General features: G+C 42.5%; 2 protein-coding genes across 4 annotated transcripts in view; one reads left to right on the top strand and one right to left on the bottom strand.

The window, feature by feature from the left end:
- Positions 1-1,380: 1,380 nt before the first annotated feature.
- Positions 1,381-6,660, top strand: ucmab (upper zone of growth plate and cartilage matrix associated b). The gene is made up of 5 exons (XM_046295210.1): positions 1,381-1,512; positions 1,761-1,829; positions 2,083-2,178; positions 4,714-4,812; positions 6,156-6,660. The coding sequence occupies exons 1-5, from the start codon at positions 1,461-1,463 to the stop codon at positions 6,251-6,253; spliced, it is 414 nt and encodes a 137-aa protein (XP_046151166.1). The 5' UTR covers positions 1,381-1,460; the 3' UTR covers positions 6,254-6,660.
- A 5,172-nt stretch (positions 6,661-11,832) lies between these two features.
- The window catches only part of LOC124004724 (calcium/calmodulin-dependent protein kinase type 1D-like), a 59,677-nt gene continuing 50,003 nt past the window's right edge, over positions 11,833-21,506 (bottom strand). For 2 of the 3 annotated variants that reach the window (XM_046313450.1, XM_046313465.1), the window contains 8 exons: positions 21,029-21,167; positions 20,828-20,954; positions 18,634-18,709; positions 17,428-17,540; positions 16,809-16,887; positions 15,124-15,211; positions 14,712-14,877; positions 12,378-14,606 (listed from right to left, as the gene is read on the bottom strand). In XM_046313450.1, the coding sequence (XP_046169406.1) occupies positions 14,434-14,606; positions 14,712-14,877; positions 15,124-15,211; positions 16,809-16,887; positions 17,428-17,540; positions 18,634-18,709; positions 20,828-20,954; positions 21,029-21,167 (961 nt within the window). In that variant the 3' untranslated portion in view covers positions 12,378-14,433. Of the gene's footprint in view, positions 12,290-12,377; positions 14,607-14,711; positions 14,878-15,123; positions 15,212-16,808; positions 16,888-17,427; positions 17,541-18,633; positions 18,710-20,827; positions 20,955-21,028; positions 21,168-21,506 lie in introns of those variants that run through there. The other variant, XM_046313458.1, reaches the window with a different exon arrangement.

The following is a 21,506-nucleotide window of genomic DNA, read 5'->3' as shown; positions in this document are numbered from 1 at the left end:
AGAGAGAAAAAAATGGGAAAAATAGAATAGAAAGATAATAACACGAGGAATAAATACACAATGAGTAACGATAACTTGGTTATGTACACAGGGTATCTGTACCAAGTCGATGTGCAGAGGTACGAGGTAATTGAGGTACATAGATATACACTGCTCAAAAAAATAAAGGGAACACTAAAATAACACATCGTAGATCTGAGTGAATGAAATATTCTTATTAAACACTTTTTTCTTTACATAGTTGAATGTGCTGACAACAAAATCACACAAAAAGTATCAATGGAAATCAAATTCATCAACACATGTAGGTCTGGATTTGGAGTCACACTCAAACACAGGCAAGTCGGTGCCCTCAAAATCAGTTTTGTCATTGCTTTCCAGGACTGTGAATTGCAGTGTTGTAGTAGTTGCAAGTCATCCATTGCTTTCCTGTCTGATAGGTGGAAACATAAAAAATATACTGTACATGTAAGTCTCTGGTGTACAGCTGTATCCTGGAGTCCTGCCCAGCAACGAGCCTCCACACATGGCAGTTATGACAAAAGAACACATTTGTCAATGTCAAACCCAATCAAAGCTTTACAGCTCTCCCTTAAATATGTTATGGAGCATTATGTTGAGTGGAATGATGTACAGCACAAACTCGGGTAAGACTTTGCTGCAGGTTTACATTATGAAGCTGTAATTAATATTGCAACGTAATACTTGTGGCATGAATGATCTCTCATTGAGTCCTTCCCATTTGAAATCTCTAAATGATGTCACAGGCAACTAAAAGGAGCCCCCAGAGCATGTGCTCATGAGCCTGTGCCGCCTGAGACAAGGTGAAAGGTCATCTGGACCGTTTATCATATACTGTGTAAGTTCAGCTCCAAAGATTAAGGGTCGGGGTATATAACTTTTGAGGGTTTTCAGATCAAACTGATAAATTACTTGAAAAACTGAAAGGATGTGACTTATGTGAGGAAACCTTGACGTTTTTGTGGCGCTGCTTCCATGGTCCCCAGGGTTCCTCTCTTCCCCTCCCTGACCAACGGTTTGTCAAAGCCTCTGAAATTCCATCCAGCTGATCTTCTCCCAGGCCCCCGGCCCACGGCCCCCCCTTCCAGGGTGCCATCTGCTCTATTTTAACCTCTCCTTCTCCCTCTCTCTCATTCTCACCTCCTTCCTCTCTTACTCTCTCTCCTCTCTTCCCTCTCTCTCTCTCTCTCTCTCTCTCTCTCTCTCTCTCTCTCTCTCTCTCTCTCTCTCTCTCTTTCCCTCTCTCTCTCTCTTTCTCTCTCTCTCTTTCCCTCTCTCTCTCTTTCCCTCTCTCTCTCTATTTCTCTCTCTCTCTCTCTCTCTCTCTCTCTCTCTCATTCTCACCTCCTTCCTCTCTTACTCGCCTCCTTCCCCCGCCCTCTCTCTCTCTCTCTCTCACCTCTCTCCTATCCCTCAACGGCTCAGACACAGCTCTCAAGATGTCCTGGTCGCATGCAACCTTCCTTGTCGCTGTGCTCCTGTCACTGTCCTGTGAGTGAGTCTGCCTGCAGGGGGACTGTATTTGTCAGGGAATAATATATACTTACGAGATGTGAATGAATACTTGAGGAGGATGGTGCATGTCATATTTTCTGTGATATCGCTAGAGAAACCTAGAGTGCAGTCTGAGGGCAGAGTGACTCTGTTACGAGTGATAGTGGTATGGGAACATTGTGATAGAGAGCTCAACGCTGATCTGATGTTTTGTCCTATGATCATGTACCTCTGAACCCCTGCAGTATCTCAGGAGGTAGACAGTGCAGCTGTCCCCGATGATAAGGGCACTACCAAGGCAACCGACCCGAGAGGTAAGCAGCGCGACCTTCACTGAACCCTTTGGTCTTCTGCAGTACATACCTACCCATACAGTACCTAATTTCTTGGTGCGGGCTGAGACTTCAAACCTTACTGAACTCCCTCTTTTTTTGCCTGCTGTTAAATCTACCCTCCTCTCATCTCTCATGCGATTGTAACAGAATGGAAATGTTTTTGTTGTCTTCACCCTCTGCATACCAGCACAACGTCTCGCAAATCTGTCTTTTCTTTATCTTTTCTTCTCAGGTCCACTGAGGGAGATCTTCATGCCCGAGGCCGACGCAGCAAACTTCTTCAGACGCCGCAGCAGAAGAGCTGCCAAGTCTCAGGACGAAATTGACGGTGATTGACGCTTTCTCTGTTTGGATCTCTTTCATGTTGCTTGGATGTTTTTGGGTTGTTTTTCCACCAACGGTCAGCGGTGAACTGGCAATGAAGGGTGTGGTGTTGCGTGCCTCTGTCTGTGGATGCATGAATGAAGCATAGCTTGTGTGTGTAGGCATAGATGGATGGTTTGGTCCCACATCTTCTAGATCGATCAATAACTGTTTAAGGTCAACTGAACGTTTTGGTTGCAGAGGTAGCCTACTACCCCACTACGCCAGAGTTTATATTACTGGATGGAGTTTATATTGCTGCAGTTGAATAGAGCAATGGCTGAAGTCCCAGTGTTTTATCCGAAATTTGCAATGATTCAGTCCTGTGTGGGGCTCAGCTGGTAGAGCAACACCACAGTTGTGGGTTTGATTCCCATGTGGGACCAGTAGGAACAAATATGAACATGTATGCACTCACTACTGAATAGGTCATGTTATGACACTGAGTGAATACCGTTATGGCTGGACTGAGCTGGAGAATAGTGTTTTTACTGTGAGAAGACTGGCAGCTGCAAAGCCTAGAGCCCTGGACATCTCAGGTGCTATACCTTTGCCAGACCGCCTCAGACCAGAGTTGTGTTCAGTCGGGCACACTGTAGCTAAATGTTTTGCAACAGAAAACCAAACCCAGTGTTCCCATTGGACAAGTTTAGATATGGTACCTCTCTGTTTCAAAAGTCCCCCCACCCCCCACTGAACATGACCCAGCTATAAACGGTAGCATATCGGTGGCTGCCGCAGGAGCTACAGGGTAGCATGGAGCATTTAGCTTCTCTCCTCCTTTTATCCTACTCAGCTAAAACCGAGGAGTAGACAAAAATCTCCACTTTCACAAGTACATGTATAATGCAGGGAAAGGTGATACTTACTGTAGTAAGTTGCAAAACTGAATGCATTTTCCACAACCCCTCTGAATCAGAGAGGTGCGGGAAACTGCCATCATCAAGGTCGGGGGAGAAGTTGTTGTGGGGTTAACTGCCTCGTTCAAGGGCAGAACGGCAGATTTTTCCCACTTTAGGGATTTGAACAAGCAACCTTTTAGTTACTGTCCCAACGCTCTAACCGCTAGGACACGAGAGGAGACCTTGTGAAAGTTCCCATAAGATAGATGTTTGATTGTTCTCTTTAACTACTCCGTTGACAGCCAGGTGAGAGTTTAGCTGGAGAAAGAGAGCCGTTGAGAGGCGAGTTACTTAATGCAGAAACCCAAGACAAATTGAAGTTTGAGCTGAAAAAAGTTAAGAGCAAGAGAAGAAAACGAGAGAAAGAGAGCGAGGTAGAGTGATGTTTGTATCCAGTCTGGGTATGGAGAGAGCAGTTAGAAGTTGAGTGTGGAATGTGCCAACACACAGGCACGGTGGAGGGAGGGGGGGTCAGAGAGATGGACAGAGTGAGAGAAAAATATGTTTACTTTTTGAAAGCCCCTTTGGCAGCCAGATGTTGACACTACTAAACCACAGTAAAGTCATACGAGAACATGTGGATAAACCTATAGTGTGAGGTGGTCTTGTACATCAACATTGCTTGCTGTTTGGGGTTTTAGGCTTGTGTTTCTGTATAAGCACATCTTTATACATGTATTTGATTGATTGTGTGTGTTTTTGGTTTTACTATCCTTGTGGAGATCAGAATTCCCCACTAGAATAGTAAAACATGGAAAATGTAGTCAAGAGGGGACGTTTCACCGGTCCCCACAAGGAAAAAGGCTGTTTTAAACTTCGGGGTTAGGGTTAGAGATTAGGAGTTAAGGAATTAGGATTTTGAATGGGAATCAATTGTTTGGTCCCCACAAGGATAGTGTAACAAATGTGTGTGTTAGTTTGTGTTATCTGTGTGACCACTGAGTGGTTACAGTGAGGTTCAGCTCTGTTGCCAGGTAGTTATAATCAACATCAATGTGGCTTTCACCTGTATTCAAATGGGTGAACCTGTTTGACTTTTATGTGGCGAGGTTATGCCAAGTAGAAGTGAGTGGGTGGGTCAAATACTTTGACAGGAGTTCGGAGCATATCACTCATGGGCCCTGTCACATTGTCCTCTCGATGTGTAAACAAGTGAACGTGCATACAGTGCAGTATCCCAATGATTGACATAACCCTTGGTTGACGATATTGGTGGTCACCTTTTGAGTTTTATTTACACTGGGTCATTAGTTCACAGCTCCCTGACCACCGACCTGCGAAGGAACGCTGCAAGCTTTACCATTTCAACTGTTCATCCGATTGCTTTTCCATTTAGTTGTTATTTACGACGACCTGACCGACCTGAATTCCCAAAATCAAATTCCAAAGGGAGTCGTTATGCAGGCAAAGACCTATCCCATGGAACAACAATGAAGAAAAGGTCAGAGGTTAGGTGTCAGGACTTAGGAGAGGATTCCATGGCCCAACCCCAGCGTCTGCCTGTACTCTGCAGAGATCCAATCCTACGTGATGTTGTCGGTGCAGTTTGACCGCAAGTGACACAATTGAATTGACTTCCTTTTTCTCCTCCCCTATAGCTGAACAGAGGCAGGTGCTGGCTGCAGATAAGCGGAAGAGAGAGAACCATGAGGAACAGAGGAATGAGTTTGAGAACTACGCTGAGGAGGAGCATGATGGTATAATCATACACAGTGTACAAAACATGAGGAACACCTGCTCTTCCCATAATAACAAGCAATGCATCACCATAAGTAGCTTTAACTATCGTTAGATCGACCAATACGGGGCAGGTCTTTTGAGTTCATGCATCCTCCAAAGATAGAGAGAGGCAGTTCATCATGGCTTGAGAAGAGGAACGTGTTCAGGGAGATGGTTGATGAAGAAGGGTCTTAGTGGCGATCTTATAGAGGGTTGCTCTGGGAACCAGCCTGGTTCATGTAGCGACTGGACTTCTCCTCCTTCATTATGTATGTCACCCACTTGAGTGATGCCTCGGCAGCTCTGGGCTCTAGAAAGCTCACCACACACAGTTCAGAGTAGTAGCCAGTTGTCCTCACTATGAGCCCTCTGCCTCAGCACTGCATTCCTCTACTGCATCTCCCATTCCTCTCACGCTTCAGGTGACTCTTCAATTGATGCTTTCAAAAGATCAGGAACCAGCAACCAAGTGACACAAATAAGCTGATAGTGTCCAGATGCATCATTCGAACCATTAGCCAGCTAGTTAGCTAGCTAAGCCAAAAAGAGTTGATCTGCCAGTCCATCTGCAAATCTGTGGATCAAAACCACCACAAACATGCAATAAATATGCAATAAAAATCAATGTTTTCAAAAACAAAACAGCTGATAAAAAAACAGTACATATTTACAGGAACTCTTTGCTTAGAGGCTTCTACTAGGGCACCATGGCAACTACCATGACATAGACTGACCGGGTGAAAACTATGATCCCTTATTGTTGGATCCACTTTAATCAGTGTAGATGGGGGGGGGGGCAGTTTAAAGAAGGATTGTTAAGCCTTGAGACACTTGAGACATGGATTGTGTATGTATGCCATTCAGAGGGTGAATGGGCAAGACAAAAGATTTAAGTGCCTTTGAACGGGGTATGGTAGTAGGTGCCAGGACCGGTTTGACTATGTCAAGAACTGCGGCGCTGCTGGGTTTTTCCACACTCAACAGTTTCCTGTGTGTATCAAGAATGGCTTGGCACCTTGTAGGGTCCATGCCCTGACGAATCGAGGCTGTTCTGAGGGCAAAAGGGGGTGCAACTCAATATTAGGAAGATGTTCCTAAGGTTTTGTACACAGTGTATAATACCCTAATATACAGTATAAACAATAACAGGTTATTTTGTATTCTACTCCTGTAACAGTTTCTCTTTTATTGTTGGTGTATAATCAGAGCACAGTATGGCAGTAGCCTATTTGTATCAGTAAATTGATCCAGTAACACTTCATCCAGTAGCGTGATCCGTCTACCCTCGTCATTCCCTCCCATAACTTACCTCTGGCCTTAGAGCAAGACGAGAGGACACGGGAGAGCACCGAGCAGTGGCGAGAGTTCCACTATGACGGCCTGCATCCCCCCCAGGAGTACAACCGCCAGTCTACCTGAGACATCACCGCCCTACTGGAGAACAGTGGTATTACAGCAGGCAGGACACAGAGGGCTACGCCCCCTTCTATAATATAGTAAATGTATCTTTTTATAATGTCATGTACGCTTCCAGAAATACTTTGGAAAGACTTTAGGTAGGTGTTCTCTTTTAGATATACCTTATAAATCATATATTTTAAAGAAACAAATTACTGTTATTCTTCTGTACTAGTTTGAACGCTTGCATGTGTTGCATTTTCGCATGTTGTGTGACTATACAATGATGTAGATTTGAACATGTTTATACTTATATATACAGCTTTAGTCGGAAGTTTACATACACTTAGGTTGGAGTCATTAAAACTCATTTTTCAACCACTCCACACATTTCTTGTTAACAAACTATAGTTTTGGCAAGTCGGTTAGAATATCTACTTTGTGTATGACACAAGTAATTCTTCCAACAATTGTTTATAGACAGATTATTTAACTTCTAATTTCCCGTATCACAATTCCAGTGGGTCAGAAGTTTACATACACTAAGTTGACTGTGCCTTTAAACAGCTTGGAAAATTCCAGAAAATGATGTCATGGCTTTAGAAGCTTCTGATTGACTCAAATGATTTCAAGGCCTATTTCAAGGCCTTCCTTCAAATGCAGTGCCTCTTTGCTTGACATCATGGGAAAATCAAAAGAAATCAGCCAAGACCTCAGAAAAACAATTGTAGACCTCCACAAGTCTGGTTCATCATTGGGAGAAATTTCCAAATACCTGAAGGTACCACATTCATCTGTACAAACAATAGTACGCAAGTATAAACACCATGGCACCACGCAGCCGTCACACCTCTCAGGAAGGAAAAGCCTTCTGTCTCCTAGAGATGAACGTGCTTTGGTGCGAAAAGTGCAAATCAATCCCAGAACAACAGCAAAGGATTTTGTGAAGATGCTGGAGGAAACAGGTACAAGAGTATCTATATCCACAGTAAAATGAGTCCTATATTGACATAACCTAAAAGGCCGCTCAGCAAGGAAGAAGCCACTCCCCCAAAACCGCCATAAAAGAGGCAGACGTCGGTTTGCAACTGCACATGGGGACAAAGATCGTACTTTTTGGAGAAATGTCCTCTGGTTTGATGAAAGAAAAATAGAACTGTTTGGCCATAATGACCATCGTTATGTTTGGAGGAAAAAGGGGGAGGCTTGCAAGCCGAAGAACACCATCCCAACCGTGAAGCACGGGGGTGGCAGCATCATGTTGTGGGGGTGCTTTGCTGCAGGAGGGACTGGTGCACTTCACAAAATAGATGGCATCATGAAGAAGGGAAATGATGTGGATATATTGAAGCAACATCTCAAGACATCAGTCAGGAAGTTAAAGCTTGGTCGCAAATGGGTTTTCCAAACGGACAATGACCCCAAGCATACTTCCAAAGTTGTGGCAAAATGGCTTAAGGAAAACAAAGTCAAGGTATTGGAGTGGCCATCACAAAGCCCTGACCTCAATCCTATAGAAAATGTGTGGGCAGAACTGAAAAAAAGTGTGCAAAAACGAGGCCTACAAACCTGACTCAGTTTCACCAGCTCTGTCAGGAGGAATGGGCCAAAATTCACCCAATTTATTGTGAGAAGCTTGTGGAAGGCTACCCGAAATGTTTGACCCAAGTTAAACAATTTTAAGGCAATGCTGCCAAATACTAATTGAGAGTATGTAAACTTCTGACCCACTGGGAATGTGATGAAAGAAATAAAAACTTAAATAAATCAGTCTTTCAACTATTATTCTGACATGTCACATTCTTAAAATAAAGTGGTGATCCTAACTGACCTAAAACAGTGAATTTTTGCTTGGATTAAATGTCAGGAATTGTGAAAAACTGAGTTTAAATGTATCTGGCTAAGGTGCATGTAAACTTCCGACATATATATATATATATAAAATTACACACACAGTTGAAGCCGGATAACCTTCCATTTATATATATATATAACTACACACACACACACACACACACACACACCAGTGAAAAGTTGACACACCTACTCATTCCAGGGTTTTAATTTATTTTGACTATTTTCTACATTGTAGAATAATAGTAAAGACATCAAAACTCTGATATAACACATATGGAATCATGTAGTAAACAAAAGAAAGTGTTAAACAAATCAAAATATATTTTATAATTGAGATTCATCAAAGTATCCACCCTTTGCCTTTGACAGCGTTGCATGCTCTTGGCATTCTCTCAACCAGCATCATGAGGTAGTCACCTGGAATGCATTTCAAATAACAGGTGTGCGTTGTTAAAAAATTATTTGTGGAATTTCTTTACTTCTTAATGCGTTTGAGCCCATCAGTTGTGTTGTAACAAGATATACAGAAGATAGTCCTATTTGGTAAAAGACCAAAACCATATTATGGCAAGAACAACTCAAATAAGCAAAGAGAAAGGACAGTCCATCATTACTTTAAGATATGAAGGTCAGTCAACATGGAAAATTTCAAGAACTTTGAAAGTTTCTTCAAGTGCAGTCGCAAAAACCATCAAGCACCGTGATTAAACTGGCTCTAATGAGGACCGCCACAGGAAAGGAAGATCCAGAGTTACTTCTGCTACAGAGGATAAGCTCATTAGAGTTTACCACCCTCAGAAATCGGCAATTAACTGCTTCTCAGATTGCAGCCCAAATAAAGTGGGGTAAAAAAGTATTTAGTCAGCCACCAATTGTGCAAGTTCTCACACTTAAAAAGATGAGAGAGGCCTGTAATTTTCATCATAGGTACACTTAAACTATGACAGACAAAATTAGAAATAAAATCTAGAAAATCACATTGTAGGATTTTAAATTAATTAATTTGCAAATTATGGTAGAAAATAATTATGTGGTCAATAACAAAAGTTTCTCAATACTTTGTTATATACCCTTAGTTGGCAATGACGGAGGTCAACACACACTGTTGCTGGTATTTTGGCCCATTCCTCCATGCAGATCTCTAGAGCAGTGATGTTTTGGGGCTGTTCCTGGGCAACACAGACTTTCAACTCCCTCCAAAGATTTTCTATGGGGTTGAGATCTGGAGACTGGCTAGGCCACTCCAGGACCTTGAAATGCATCTTACGAAGCCACTCCTTCGTTGCCCGGGCGGTGTGTTTGGAATCATTGTCATGCTGAAAGACCCAGCCACGTTTCATCTTCAATGCCCTTGCTGATGGAAGGAGGTTTTCACTCAAAATCTCACGATACATGGCCCCATTCATTCTTTCCTTTACACGGATCAGTCGTCCTGGTCCCTTTGCAGAAAAACAGCCCCAAAGCATGATGTTTCCACCCCCATGCTTCACAGTAGGTATGGTGTTCTTTGCATGCAACTCAGCATTCTTTGTCCTCCAAACACGACGAGTTGAGTTTTTACCAAAACGTTCTATTTTGGTTTCATATGACCATATGACATTCTCCCAATCTTCTTCTGGATCATCCAAATGCTCTCTAGCAAACTTCAGACGGGCCTGGACATGTACTGGCTTAAGGACACGTCTGGCACTGCAGGATTTGTGTCCCTGGCGGCGTAGTGTGTTACTGATGGTAGGCTTTGTTACTTTGGTCCCAGCTCTCTGCAGGTCATTCACTAGGTCCCCCCGTGTGGTTCTGGGATTTTTGCTCACCGTTCTTGGGATCATTTTCACCCCACAGGGTGAGATCTTGCGTGGAGCCCCAGATCGAGGGAGATTATCAGTGGTCTTGTATGTCTTCCATTTCCTAATAATTGCTCCCACAGTTGATTTCTTCAAACCAAGCTGCTTACCTATTGCAGATTCAGTCTTCCCAGCCTGGTGCAGGTCTACAATTTTGTTTCTGGTGTCCTTTGACAGCTCTTTGGTCTTGGCCATAGTGGAGTTTGGAGTGTGACTGTTTGAGGTTGTGGACAGGTGTCTTTTATACTGATAACAAGTTCAAACAGGTGCTATTAATACAGGTAACGAGTGGAGGACAGGGGAGCCTCTTAAAGAAGAAGTTACAGGTCTGTGTTGTTTGTAGGTGACCAAATACTTATTTTCCACCATAATTTACAAATAAATTCATTAAAAATCCTACAACGTGATTTTCTGGATGTTCTTTTCTTATTTTGTCGGTCATAGTTGAAGTGTACCTATGATGAAAATTACAGGCCTCTCATCTTTTTAAGTGGGAGAACTTGCACAATTGGTGGCTGACTAAACACTTTTTTGCCCCACTGTATATCCTTCACAGAGTTCAAATAACAGACATTGCAACATCAACTGTTCAGAGGAGACTGCGTGAATCAGGCCTTCATGATTGAATTGCTGCAAAGAAACCATTACTAAAGGATGCCAAATAACACGAGCAATGGAAATTAGAGTGGTGGAAATCTGTCCTTTGGTCTGATGAGTCCAAATTGGAGATTTTTGGTTCCAACCGCTGTGTCTTTGTGAGATGCACAGTAGGTGAACGGATGATCTCCGCATGTGTGGTTCCCAGCATGAAGGATGAGATGTGATGGTGCTTTGCTGGTGACACTGTAGGGTATTTATTTAGAATTCAAGGCACACTTAACCAGCATGGCTACCACAGCATTCTGCAGCGATACGCCATCCCATCTGGTTTGCGCTTAGTGGTACTATTGTTTATTTTTCAACAGGACAATGACCCAAAACACACATCCAGGTTGTGTAAGGGCTATTTGACCAAGGAGAGTGATGGAGTGCTGCATCAGATGACCTGGCTTCAACAATCACCCAACCTCAATCAGAATGAGATGGTTTGGGATGAGTTGGACAGCAGAGTGAAGGAAAAGCAGCCAACAAGTGCTCAGCATATGTGGGACCTCCTTCTAGACGGTTGGGAAGCATTCCAGGTGAATCCCTCATGAACCTGGTTGAGAGAATGCAAAGAGCGTGCAAAGCCGTCATCAAGGCAAAGGGTGGCTACTTTGAAGAATCTCAAATATATTTTGATTTGTATAACACTTTTTTAGTTACTACATGATTCCATATGTGATTCATAGTTTTGATGTCTTCACTATTATTCTACAGTGTAGAAAATAGTAAAAATAAAGAAAGACCCAAACTTTGGACTGGTACTGTATGTCTGTATACACACACACACACACACACACACACACACACACACACACACACACACACACACACACACACACACACACACACACACACACACACACACACACACACACACACACACACACACACACACACACACACGGTCAAAAGTTTTAGAATACCTACTCACTCAAGGGTTTTTCTTTATTTTGACTATTTTCTACATTGTAGAATAATAGTGAAGACATCACTATGAAATCATGTAGTATCCTAAAAAAAAGTGTTAAACAAATCTAAATATATTTGAGATTTAACACTTTTTTGGCTACTACATGATTATTTCATAGGTTATGTCTTCACTATTATTCTACAATGTAGAAAATAGTCCAAAAGAAAAACCCTTGAATAAGTAGGTACCGTATTCTAAAACCTTTGACCGGTCGTGTACCACACAGGTGTAATATTTATGTTTTATTAGACACTGCTTTGCAATAGCACTCCACAGTAAACCCCCTGGAGTTAAGTATATTCTTACTTTTTATTTGATTTTATTCAAGAGTTAGTCATCTTGTAGTCCAATTTATCACAACCTATATACACAGTATATCTCAAACAAAGTGCTTTTCATGCATGCTTTGTAAAAAGCTTTATATTTCGTGCTTTGTATCATGCTGTTTTTGAAGAGAACATACAGTATTTGTAACGTAGAAAATCAATAAACACTGCAATCCAAGCAAATAGACTGTTCCATGTCGAACATTGAAATATTAAGCAGTGGTATCACAGGTAAAAACGCTTGCTAGACAGATTTCCCTCCTCCTTGCAGCGTGAAGACCGTTCGTTTTGGAAGAGAGGAGCGAAGACAGAGAGTGAGGACAGTGAGAGAGACAGCAACTGGCTGCTAAATTCAAAGGATGGGTATGAAAGTACACTGACCAAACAGTGTGTGAGCACTTCTGGGAACAGCCAGCGCCTGGGGGGAAGAAGCAAAGCAGCACAGGTAACTAAAGTTGGCTATACTACACAGGCTCCTACAAAATTATTCTGCAATGGCGCACTGATTATCAAATGACTTCAATCTTTATTCCTTAGTTTGTCATATGTGTTTAAATTGAACTCTATTGCAGTGGTCATTGTTATAATACACATCATTTCAGTCTCATCCCAATTATTATTATTTTTTTAAACAATGCCCCCAAAATGGGATATATCAAACTGTCCATTCCACGTAAGGTTCCTCCCCACCAAATTGTTTTAATTATGAGCTGAACTGTCCTGACGGGACACGTAAGAATATGCAAAGCTTGCTTTAGTCAATACATGCATCATCATCATCATCATAAATGTCAACCTCAGCATCATAACTGGGATTTCATTTCATCAAATTGTCAAAGTATCTCCCTGAGGACACGTCACAAAGCTATGCTATCCTTATGCTAAGGATGGCATCAGTTACATCGCAATTATTCATAAGTAACAACTATACATTTCAACCTACTACTGACAACATATCTGACCGTTTATACATTACAACGTAAAAGTCTTGTGACACATTTACAATTTTCTTTCCCCTGTAAGTAAAGTTCTTACAAGAGTCAGAATAAGAAAATAAATAATTCAATACCTTTCAATCAGGAAAAGTGTACGATGAACATGCATAACTGTCACAACCGGCATTACCGTCACAACCGGCCGTCAAAACTGCTCTTGCCAGTTGTCTCACACCAGTAAAGCACTTCATTCACAGGTGTGTGTATGATTCTGCAGATAGATGTGCTTCTCTGACATTATATATCCAGAAAACATAAAGCAAATATATATATATAACCGCTATGCCCCACAGTTGGGAATAATGAACCAGTGATTTTACTCAACCTTAACTGCAGCTAAAAATGAAAACTAGAAATTAGAATAAGAAGTCATCACTATTTTAGCCTTGAATGCTGTTTCAGTTTCATAAAAGTAACTCCTCACAATGGTTTCAGGGTGCAATTTTGAACACAAGGCATAGAGGGCGTGATGCCCCTGACACTCACAGTCTCAGAATTACAGCAGTCTCAATAACAAAGACTAATAAAAACATGGTGAGTTCCCATAAGGAGAAGAAAAACGTCATAATTCCATGCGGCAGCATTTGAAAAGAAACACATTCATTGGACCAGCGCTGTTGCTGATTTTACAGGAGATAAGCATTGAAAACGTGACCAGCGGTTGGGAAATCAAGTAGTAAAGTGTCTGTAGCTCATTTAAAAAAACAATGTTTAAACGAATAGAATGACAGTAAAACAGTTCCGTTATTTGTTGGCTGAGTAGTTAACAGATATTCTCTACGATTGTGTTTATTTTCCACTTTGATGGCAAACTTTCTGAACTGCTAACATTCACTTCCAGTCATTTTCGCTCCAGCGCTGGTCCAATGAATTTGTTTATATTCGAACGCATCTGCACGGAATTATTACGTTGTCTTGACCTTCTCCTTCTTCAACCTAGCATAGTGTGGCCTCATAACACCACCAATGTCCCATACAAAACCGTTCTTCTTGTCTTCTGGAGGACAGTCTTACAACACAGCAGTGCTTGAAGTGGAATGACAAAGATGCCGGTATTCATTTCAGGAGCCAGGCTCATTTTCATTTTACAGTACGATATTTTCAATGTCCGTGTTCATATTTTAGAGTGAACATTCTATAAGAGGTGAACATTTTGTGTTGCAATTACTCCGTACCGAGTGCACCAACCCAATTTAAACACGGGGAAACTAAACCCTCTGGTCAGTAGACAGAGAGAGAGAGAGACAGTGGTCTTCCTCATCTCTTCACCACCAGACCTGTGGTCCGTTAGGAAGTAGAATGTTCAAATAGGCATGTATCATGTAGAACAGATATGATTGTCTGTTTGATAGAATAGGAAATCCTGTGAGCTCTCCATTTTATTTCACATCTCTGAATACACTTACTGTGGTTGGGTACAGACAGAGTCCTCAAGTTCTCCATCCCAACAGCTGATAATGGGCGGGATGGGAGACTAGGAGAGAAATTCTGGAATTCTGAGGGGCTGAATTAGAATACCAACTCAAAGCTCTGTGGTCTCCCAACTGACCTCCCGCGGAACCTGACGTCATTTAGTCCCCATGTGGATGGTGGTGACTGTGGAGGGGCGTGGCCGGGGTGGCTCCACCGTTGCAGCTGTAGCCACAACCTGTAGTTCTGCCTGTGGTTCCCCTCTGATGCTGGCAGGGTCACTGCAGGCTGCAGTGGAGAGAGGCAGAGTGGGCAGAGGTTGTGGAGGACCTGAGGGGAGAAGATCACTAGAATCACTCAAAAGTTACACAGGCTTGATAGATCCAAAATACCAGACTAAACCGGTAAAGTAACATAAAGGTGTCATTCAGTCACCATCTTTGCGTGAGAGGGTGGTACAGTCTACAGACATGCTCTTGGCCAGCATAGAGTTCGGTCCCTGTTGGTCAAAGCTCATACTGCTGCCAAAGCTGCTGTTCAGACTACTGCCCAGCTGCAAGCGCCTCATATGACGAATCACTGCCGTGGCGTTAAACGCTTGCTGTGGAGGAAACAGAGAGAGAGGAGGCAGGTGAGGAGAGATGGCGAGAACAGGCATGTAAAATAGGAAGGATAACTATGTTTATGTTGGACACAATTTAAAATGTGTACATTGTAAATTGGTACTTTTTGCATGCTTGGGTGTTTAATATGAATGTATTATTTAATACATTTCATGTGGGATGGGCCACAAGGGGTGACAGACCCCCCCCCAAAAAAAAGAGAGAAGAGTAAATTGTGTACCCACCCTCCATTTGCTTTTGGCAAAATTTTTCCTCATCTGCCGACTGACTGATTCATGGATGTTCTTGCAGAGAGCCGTGTCCCCAGCAATCCTGAAATACAATGTCTGTTTATTGGTTAAAAAGTATTGATACAGAACATGTAGTGTGCAGATGTTTTTCTTTTAACATGGTTAAAAAATCCTGGCCTGGGTACCTAGCACCAGCTCCAAGCTGGTGATAGGATGTGTACTGCCCGGTCTCACGTTATATAATACCCACCTGTTACAACCACCCTTTGTGAGTCTATATAAACTCTATCAAGCCACCTGCCCAAGTCACAATAGGGCCAAGACGCAATGGCTCAAATGCAACGGACTGGCATCATTTATCCTGCAGGTTACCGCTGGATTTCTTAAAATGCTACTAACATGAGATTACGTGCACCTGCGGGCTAAACTAAGCTTGATTGCATCAAAAAACCCACTAAGGATAAACCAGCAGATCAGTTGATCTCTCGTTGTTACCGTATGAAGTGGTTAGGATACCAGACAGCTAGTCGAGGTTCTCTGTTTCAAATATCGACCTATCAGGAGCATTGGAAAACGTAAGGCTGATGAATGTGAAAATACTTGTAGTGGTCCTATATTTCATTCAAACATTTCACCTTAAATATGGCAAAACAATATAATATATGCCAATCGAATTAACTTTAGACTACATTTTCCTTTGATAAAAAAATCAAATGTTCAATTTACTTGATTTAGTTACACATTTCAAATAAGGACTGTCCAGGGATATTTTACCCCCAATCTTGATAAGAATTTACCATATCAGACTATTTTATTTTAAAGACAGTTGTATTTAATGGACTATATGAATTGGAAACAAATAAAGTAATGAGTAGGCTACACCGTCAACATTAGTATTCCGTTTCATACACAGTGTCGGGTAAACTGCCATAGTAGATTTGCCGTGGTAAAGGAGGAAATGCTTTATTTCAGTTGTACGGAATGATTGTCAAATATAGAAATCATCCTTAGTGTGCTCATAAAGTAGGACTAAGTTGTTCCAATGATAATACCAACCAGAGGGCAAAATTGTCTTTGCAATGTAATCATGACTAAAAGACAACCTCGACATCCCCGTTAGGGAGAGGTAAATCGCTGCCCAATGTTGGTTGCAGTTGAGATCAGCTGTGTGCGTGATTTTAGCACGTATTGATGGTATAATGAGACATCAGCTGGTAATAACCTGGTGGCTTTTGATGGTTGCAATTTTGCATCCGTGGGTCTCTGTATTCTCCAACCCCCCCCAGTCTCAGACCAGGAGAGGAGAGAGTTTAGGAAGGCGGGGAGGGAGTCATGGTGACAGATGACAGTGGGAGGACACGCATGGCACTGCTCTAAGCAACACCTGCATTATCCAGGCATCCTCTATCTGCGTCAGCTTTCACCACGGTGCATTGTTCCCTTTGATTGTTTGGTCCCAATTCACTTACCACCCCTTCCCATTGTTCCTAACACTTTGATGTTTACAGATCGGTAAGGTGGAAGAGATATGAGGAGGCTTTAACGGGCTCTACCTACCCAGACCCTTCAGATCTGCAAACATCAATGGGTTAGGTCAAAGAGAAAGGGGTTATGGAGTAAATTGGGACCAGCAGCTGTATGACGGTGCTCAGTCAGTCTGGTGGCAATCAGACACTCACCAGGGATGGGCTAGAGCCTGGTCACATGTGTATCTCTTCTGTGGATCCTTCTCCATCAGAGAGCTGATGAACTCTTTGGCTGTATGTGGAAGATACACACAATCTCACTCATGGGACTGTATACCATGTGCCATTAATTCAAGATTGCAATTACACACAAACAATTGTATACGTGCACACACATTCATATACAAGCCCAGCTATGTCTTACTATACTCGTGTGGACTTTTTGGGGACCAACAATTGATTCCCCATTCAAAATCTTATTTTCCCTAACCCCCTTTCCCTTACCCCTAGTCCTTACCCTGACCCCTAAACCTAACCGTAAAATCTCAATTTTACAAGTGAGGACTGGCGAAATGTCCTCACTTCACTGAATTTCAGTTGGTTTACTATTCATATGAAGACATCGGGTACTGGATCCCGTGTGGCTCAGTTGGTAGAGCATGGTCCTTGCAATGCCGATGTGGTGGGTTCAATTCCCACAGGGGATGAGTTTGGAAAAAAAGTATGAAAATGTATGCACTCACTACTTTAAGTAGCTCTGGGTAAAAGCGTCGGCAAAATGACTAGAATGGCAAAATGAGCACGGGTACAGATGCAAACACACACGGCTCACCTGAATCCGATATATCATCCCAATATGGAGCATCAAACTCATAGTCTGCCTTGAGTATCTGCTCAAACAACTTAGAGTCATTCTCGTCATAGAATGGAGGGTAACCACACAACCTTGGGGACAAATAACATATCAGTATACATTGCCTACAGAAAGTATTCACACCCTTGACGTACTCCACATTGTGTTGTGTTACAGCCTGAGTTCAAAATGTAGCTATTATTTCTTTCTTTACGTTTACATAAGTATTCACACCTTGTAGCCCATACATGTTAGAATCACCTTTGGCAGTGAATACAGCTGTGACTCTTTCTGGGTGAGTCTCTAAGAGCTTTGAACACCTGGATTGAACAATATTCTTAAAGAATATATTTAAGCTCTGTCAAGCTGGTTGTTGATCCTTGCTAGACAGCCATTTTGAAGTCTTGCCATATATTTTCAAGCCGATTTAGGTCAAAACTGTAACTAAGCCACTCAAGAACATTCAGTGTCATCTTGATAAGCAACTCCTGTGTAGACTTGGCCTTGTGTTTTTAGGTTACTGTCCTGCTGAAAGGTGACGTTGACTCCCAGTGTCTGTTGAAGAGTTGTAACTCAGTGATGTGTTTTGTTGGATTCACTCCAAACATAACGCTTTGTATTCAGGACATGAACTTCATTTCTTTGCTGCAGTTTTACTTTAATGCTTTATTGCAAACAGGATGCACGTTTTGGAATATTTGCTATTCTGTACAGGCTTCCTTCTTTTACTCTGTCATTTAGGTTAGTAATTGTGGAGTAACTTCAATGTTGTTGAGCGATCCTCCGTTCTCTACTATCACAGCCATTCAACTCCATAATTGTTTTACCTCACTGGTCTTTGTGGTTGAACCAGTGTCTGAAATCCACTGCACGACCTTACAGATAAATGTATGTGCGTCGTACAGAGATGAATTCGTCTTTCAAAAATCACGTCAAACACTACTATTGCACACAGAGTGAGTCCATGCAACGTATTACGTGACCTTTTTAAATCACATTTTTTACTCCTGAATTTATTTCGGGTTGAAATAACAAAGGGGTTGAATACATATCGACAAGACATTTCAGCTTTTCATTCATTGGTAAAAAAGAAGATGTAAACACATCATTTCACTTTGACATAATGGGGTGTTGTGCCTTCGCCAGTGACACACACAAAAGAAAACGTTGTTATGAGGTACTTACAGAATGTAGGCGATGACTCCGATAGACCAGCAGTCCACTGCCTTGCTGTAGGGCTTCTGAGCCAGAACCTCTGGGGCTGTGGGGAACATCATACGGTTCAGAGGGAGATTTAGAACATGGGAGGCCTTGCATAACAATCCCTGCGTAGAGCTTGAACTGACAGTAGCAAAGTATGTTCCTAACATACTGGTGTGGATAGGAAATAAGGCTTCTTCCACATTAACCCCTCGAAGTAAACAAGGACGCAATAGAAGTAAGAGAGAACCAAAGCTCTGCTGCCATATGTTCTTATGGAGTGTTGTTCAGAAACCACCCACTACTTCACCACTGTATCTACCAAACTCTTATTCATTTTGTTAGGGTGAGGTTTCCTCCGGTCCAATTAGGTGAATTATGTTTAGGTTAACCCAGAAGTAGAGATATGTTTAGATTATGTCACTACTGCAGACTTCCTAATGTCATGTCTTCCTTCCGTTTTACATAATGAAACCCAGAGCAGGTTGCACTGTCACACGTAATAATAATAATAATAACACGTTACGCTATATCTCAACTAACCCGTTAAAGGGGCGATAAACTGCAACAAGGCTCAAGATTCAAGGTCTGGTTATTTCATGTTGATGAATATTGCATTTTACCTAATGAAGCCCATAGAGGGTGGTAACTAACAAAAGGTCTACCCCGTTAAAGAGATTACGTGCTACCCCAGGGAACCCATTGTGAGTGGTAACTAACAAAAGGTCTACCCCGTTAAAGAGATTACGTGCTACCCCAGGGAACCCATTGTGAGTGGTAACTGTAACAAAAGGTCTACCCCATTAAAGAGATTACATGCTATCCCAGGGAACCCATTGTGAGTGGTAACTGTAACAAAAGGTCTACCCCGTTAAAGAGATTACATGCTATCCCAGGGAACCCATTGTGAGTGGTAACTGTAACAAAAGGTCTACCCCGTTAAAGAGATTACCCATTGTGAGTGGTAACTGTAACAAAAGGTCTACCCCTTTAAAGGGTGCTACCCCAAACCCATTGTGAGTGGTAACTGTAACAAAAGGTCTACCCCGTTAAAGAGATTACATGCTACCCCAGGGAACCCATTGTGAGTGGTAACTGTAACAAAAGGTCTACCCCGTTAAAGAGATTACATGCTACCCCAGGGAACCCATTGTGAGTGGTAACTGTAACAAAAGGTCTACCCCGTTAAAGAGATTACATGCTACCCCAGGAAACCCATTGTGAGTGGTTACTGTAACAAAAGGCCTACCCCGTTAAAGAGATTACATGCTACCCCAGGAAACCCATTGTGAGTGGTAACTGTAACAAAAGGTCTACCGCGTTAAAGAGATTACATGCTACCCCAGGGAACCCATTGTGAGTGGTAACTGTAACAAAAGGTCTACCCCGTTAAAGAGATTACGTGCTACCCCAGGGAACCCATTGTGAGTGGTAACTGTAACAAAAGGTCTACCCGTTAAAGAGATTACATGCTACCCCAGGAAACCCATTGTGAGTGGTAACTGTAACAAAAGGTCTACCCCGTTAAAGAGATTACATGCTACCCCAGGGAACCCATTGTGAGTGGTAACTGTAACAAAAGGTCTACCCCGTTAAAGAGATTACATGCTACCCCAGGGAACCCATTGTGAGTGGTAACTGTAACAAAAGGTCTACCCCGTTAAAGAGATTACATGCTATCCCAGGGAACCCATTGTGAGTGGTAACTGTAACAAAAGGTCTACCCCGTTAAAGAGATTACGTGCTACCCCAGGGAACCCATTGTGAGTGGTAACCGTAAAAAAAAAAAAAAAAGGTCTATACTTTACTCCAGCATACCCATTACGGGCGGTAACTATAGAAACAAGGTTGCTATATTCACGTCAGGGGAATTTAGTGAAGTGTCCTCCTAATCGCAACGCACCTGCTTGTTATTGCATTTCCATTTCCTTTTGAGCGTGTAGCACTTGCATTCAGTAGCGTGTATGAATCACATGATTATGAAGGCATAACTGAAAGCATGCATACTTTTTTTTGTTGCATTTATGTCGTTTTTGTCTTTTGTGATGTACTTGTCTATTCACATTCTGTATTAGGTCATGTTTCATGTTCGGTGTGGACCCCAGGAAGAGTAGCTGCTGCTTTAGCAGTAGCTAATATGGATCCTAAACAGCCCAGAGGGTAGAGAGAACAGCCTCACCCACATATCCTGGCGTCCCACAGGCAGTGGCCATCACGTCTCCTGTCCCCTCCATCTTAGACAGACCAAAGTCACTGATCATGATCTTGGCCTCGTCGTGGGGGTTGTAGTAAAGCAGGTTCTCTGGCTGAGAAAAGAAACAATCAATATTGGGGAAATAAGCGATTTGAGCTCTGTGTATGTGTGTGTCTCACTCAGTACCTTGAGGTCTCTGTGTACGATGCCCATGTCGTGGAGGTAGTTGACAGCGTCAAGCACCTGTTTAATGAGCCTGCTGGCGTCCATCTCTGTGTAGAAACCCTTCTCTACGATGCGGTCAAACAACTCACCACCAGACACCCTGAGACAGAGACCGAGGTTTGAGTCAATCTAACCCAACCGTTACCCTAGCATCATGTCTATACCCGGGGTTCAACTTCAACCCTAACCATAACCCTGGCTTCATGTCCAGTTCCTGGTTCAACCCTAGCCTCGACCCCAACCCTTTACGATGCAGTCAAACAGCTTCCGTTCAGATACTCTGAGGAGATTGAGGACTGAATGAACCTAACCCTCACTTAGGGCTGGTTCTCCAGATACTTAAAACACATGTCACCCTAACGGAGCTTTGTGTCGAAATGTTGGTGCATAAATGATTGCATCGGAGCTAGTGTGCAGCTTTTATCTTTTCTTTCAAACT

This window comes from Oncorhynchus gorbuscha, linkage group LG02 (genome assembly GCF_021184085.1).
Source record: "Oncorhynchus gorbuscha isolate QuinsamMale2020 ecotype Even-year linkage group LG02, OgorEven_v1.0, whole genome shotgun sequence".
Taxonomy (NCBI): Eukaryota; Metazoa; Chordata; class Actinopteri; order Salmoniformes; family Salmonidae; genus Oncorhynchus; species Oncorhynchus gorbuscha.
Note: the sequence above shows the minus strand (reverse complement) of the source record. Positions and strands in the feature narration are given on the sequence as shown.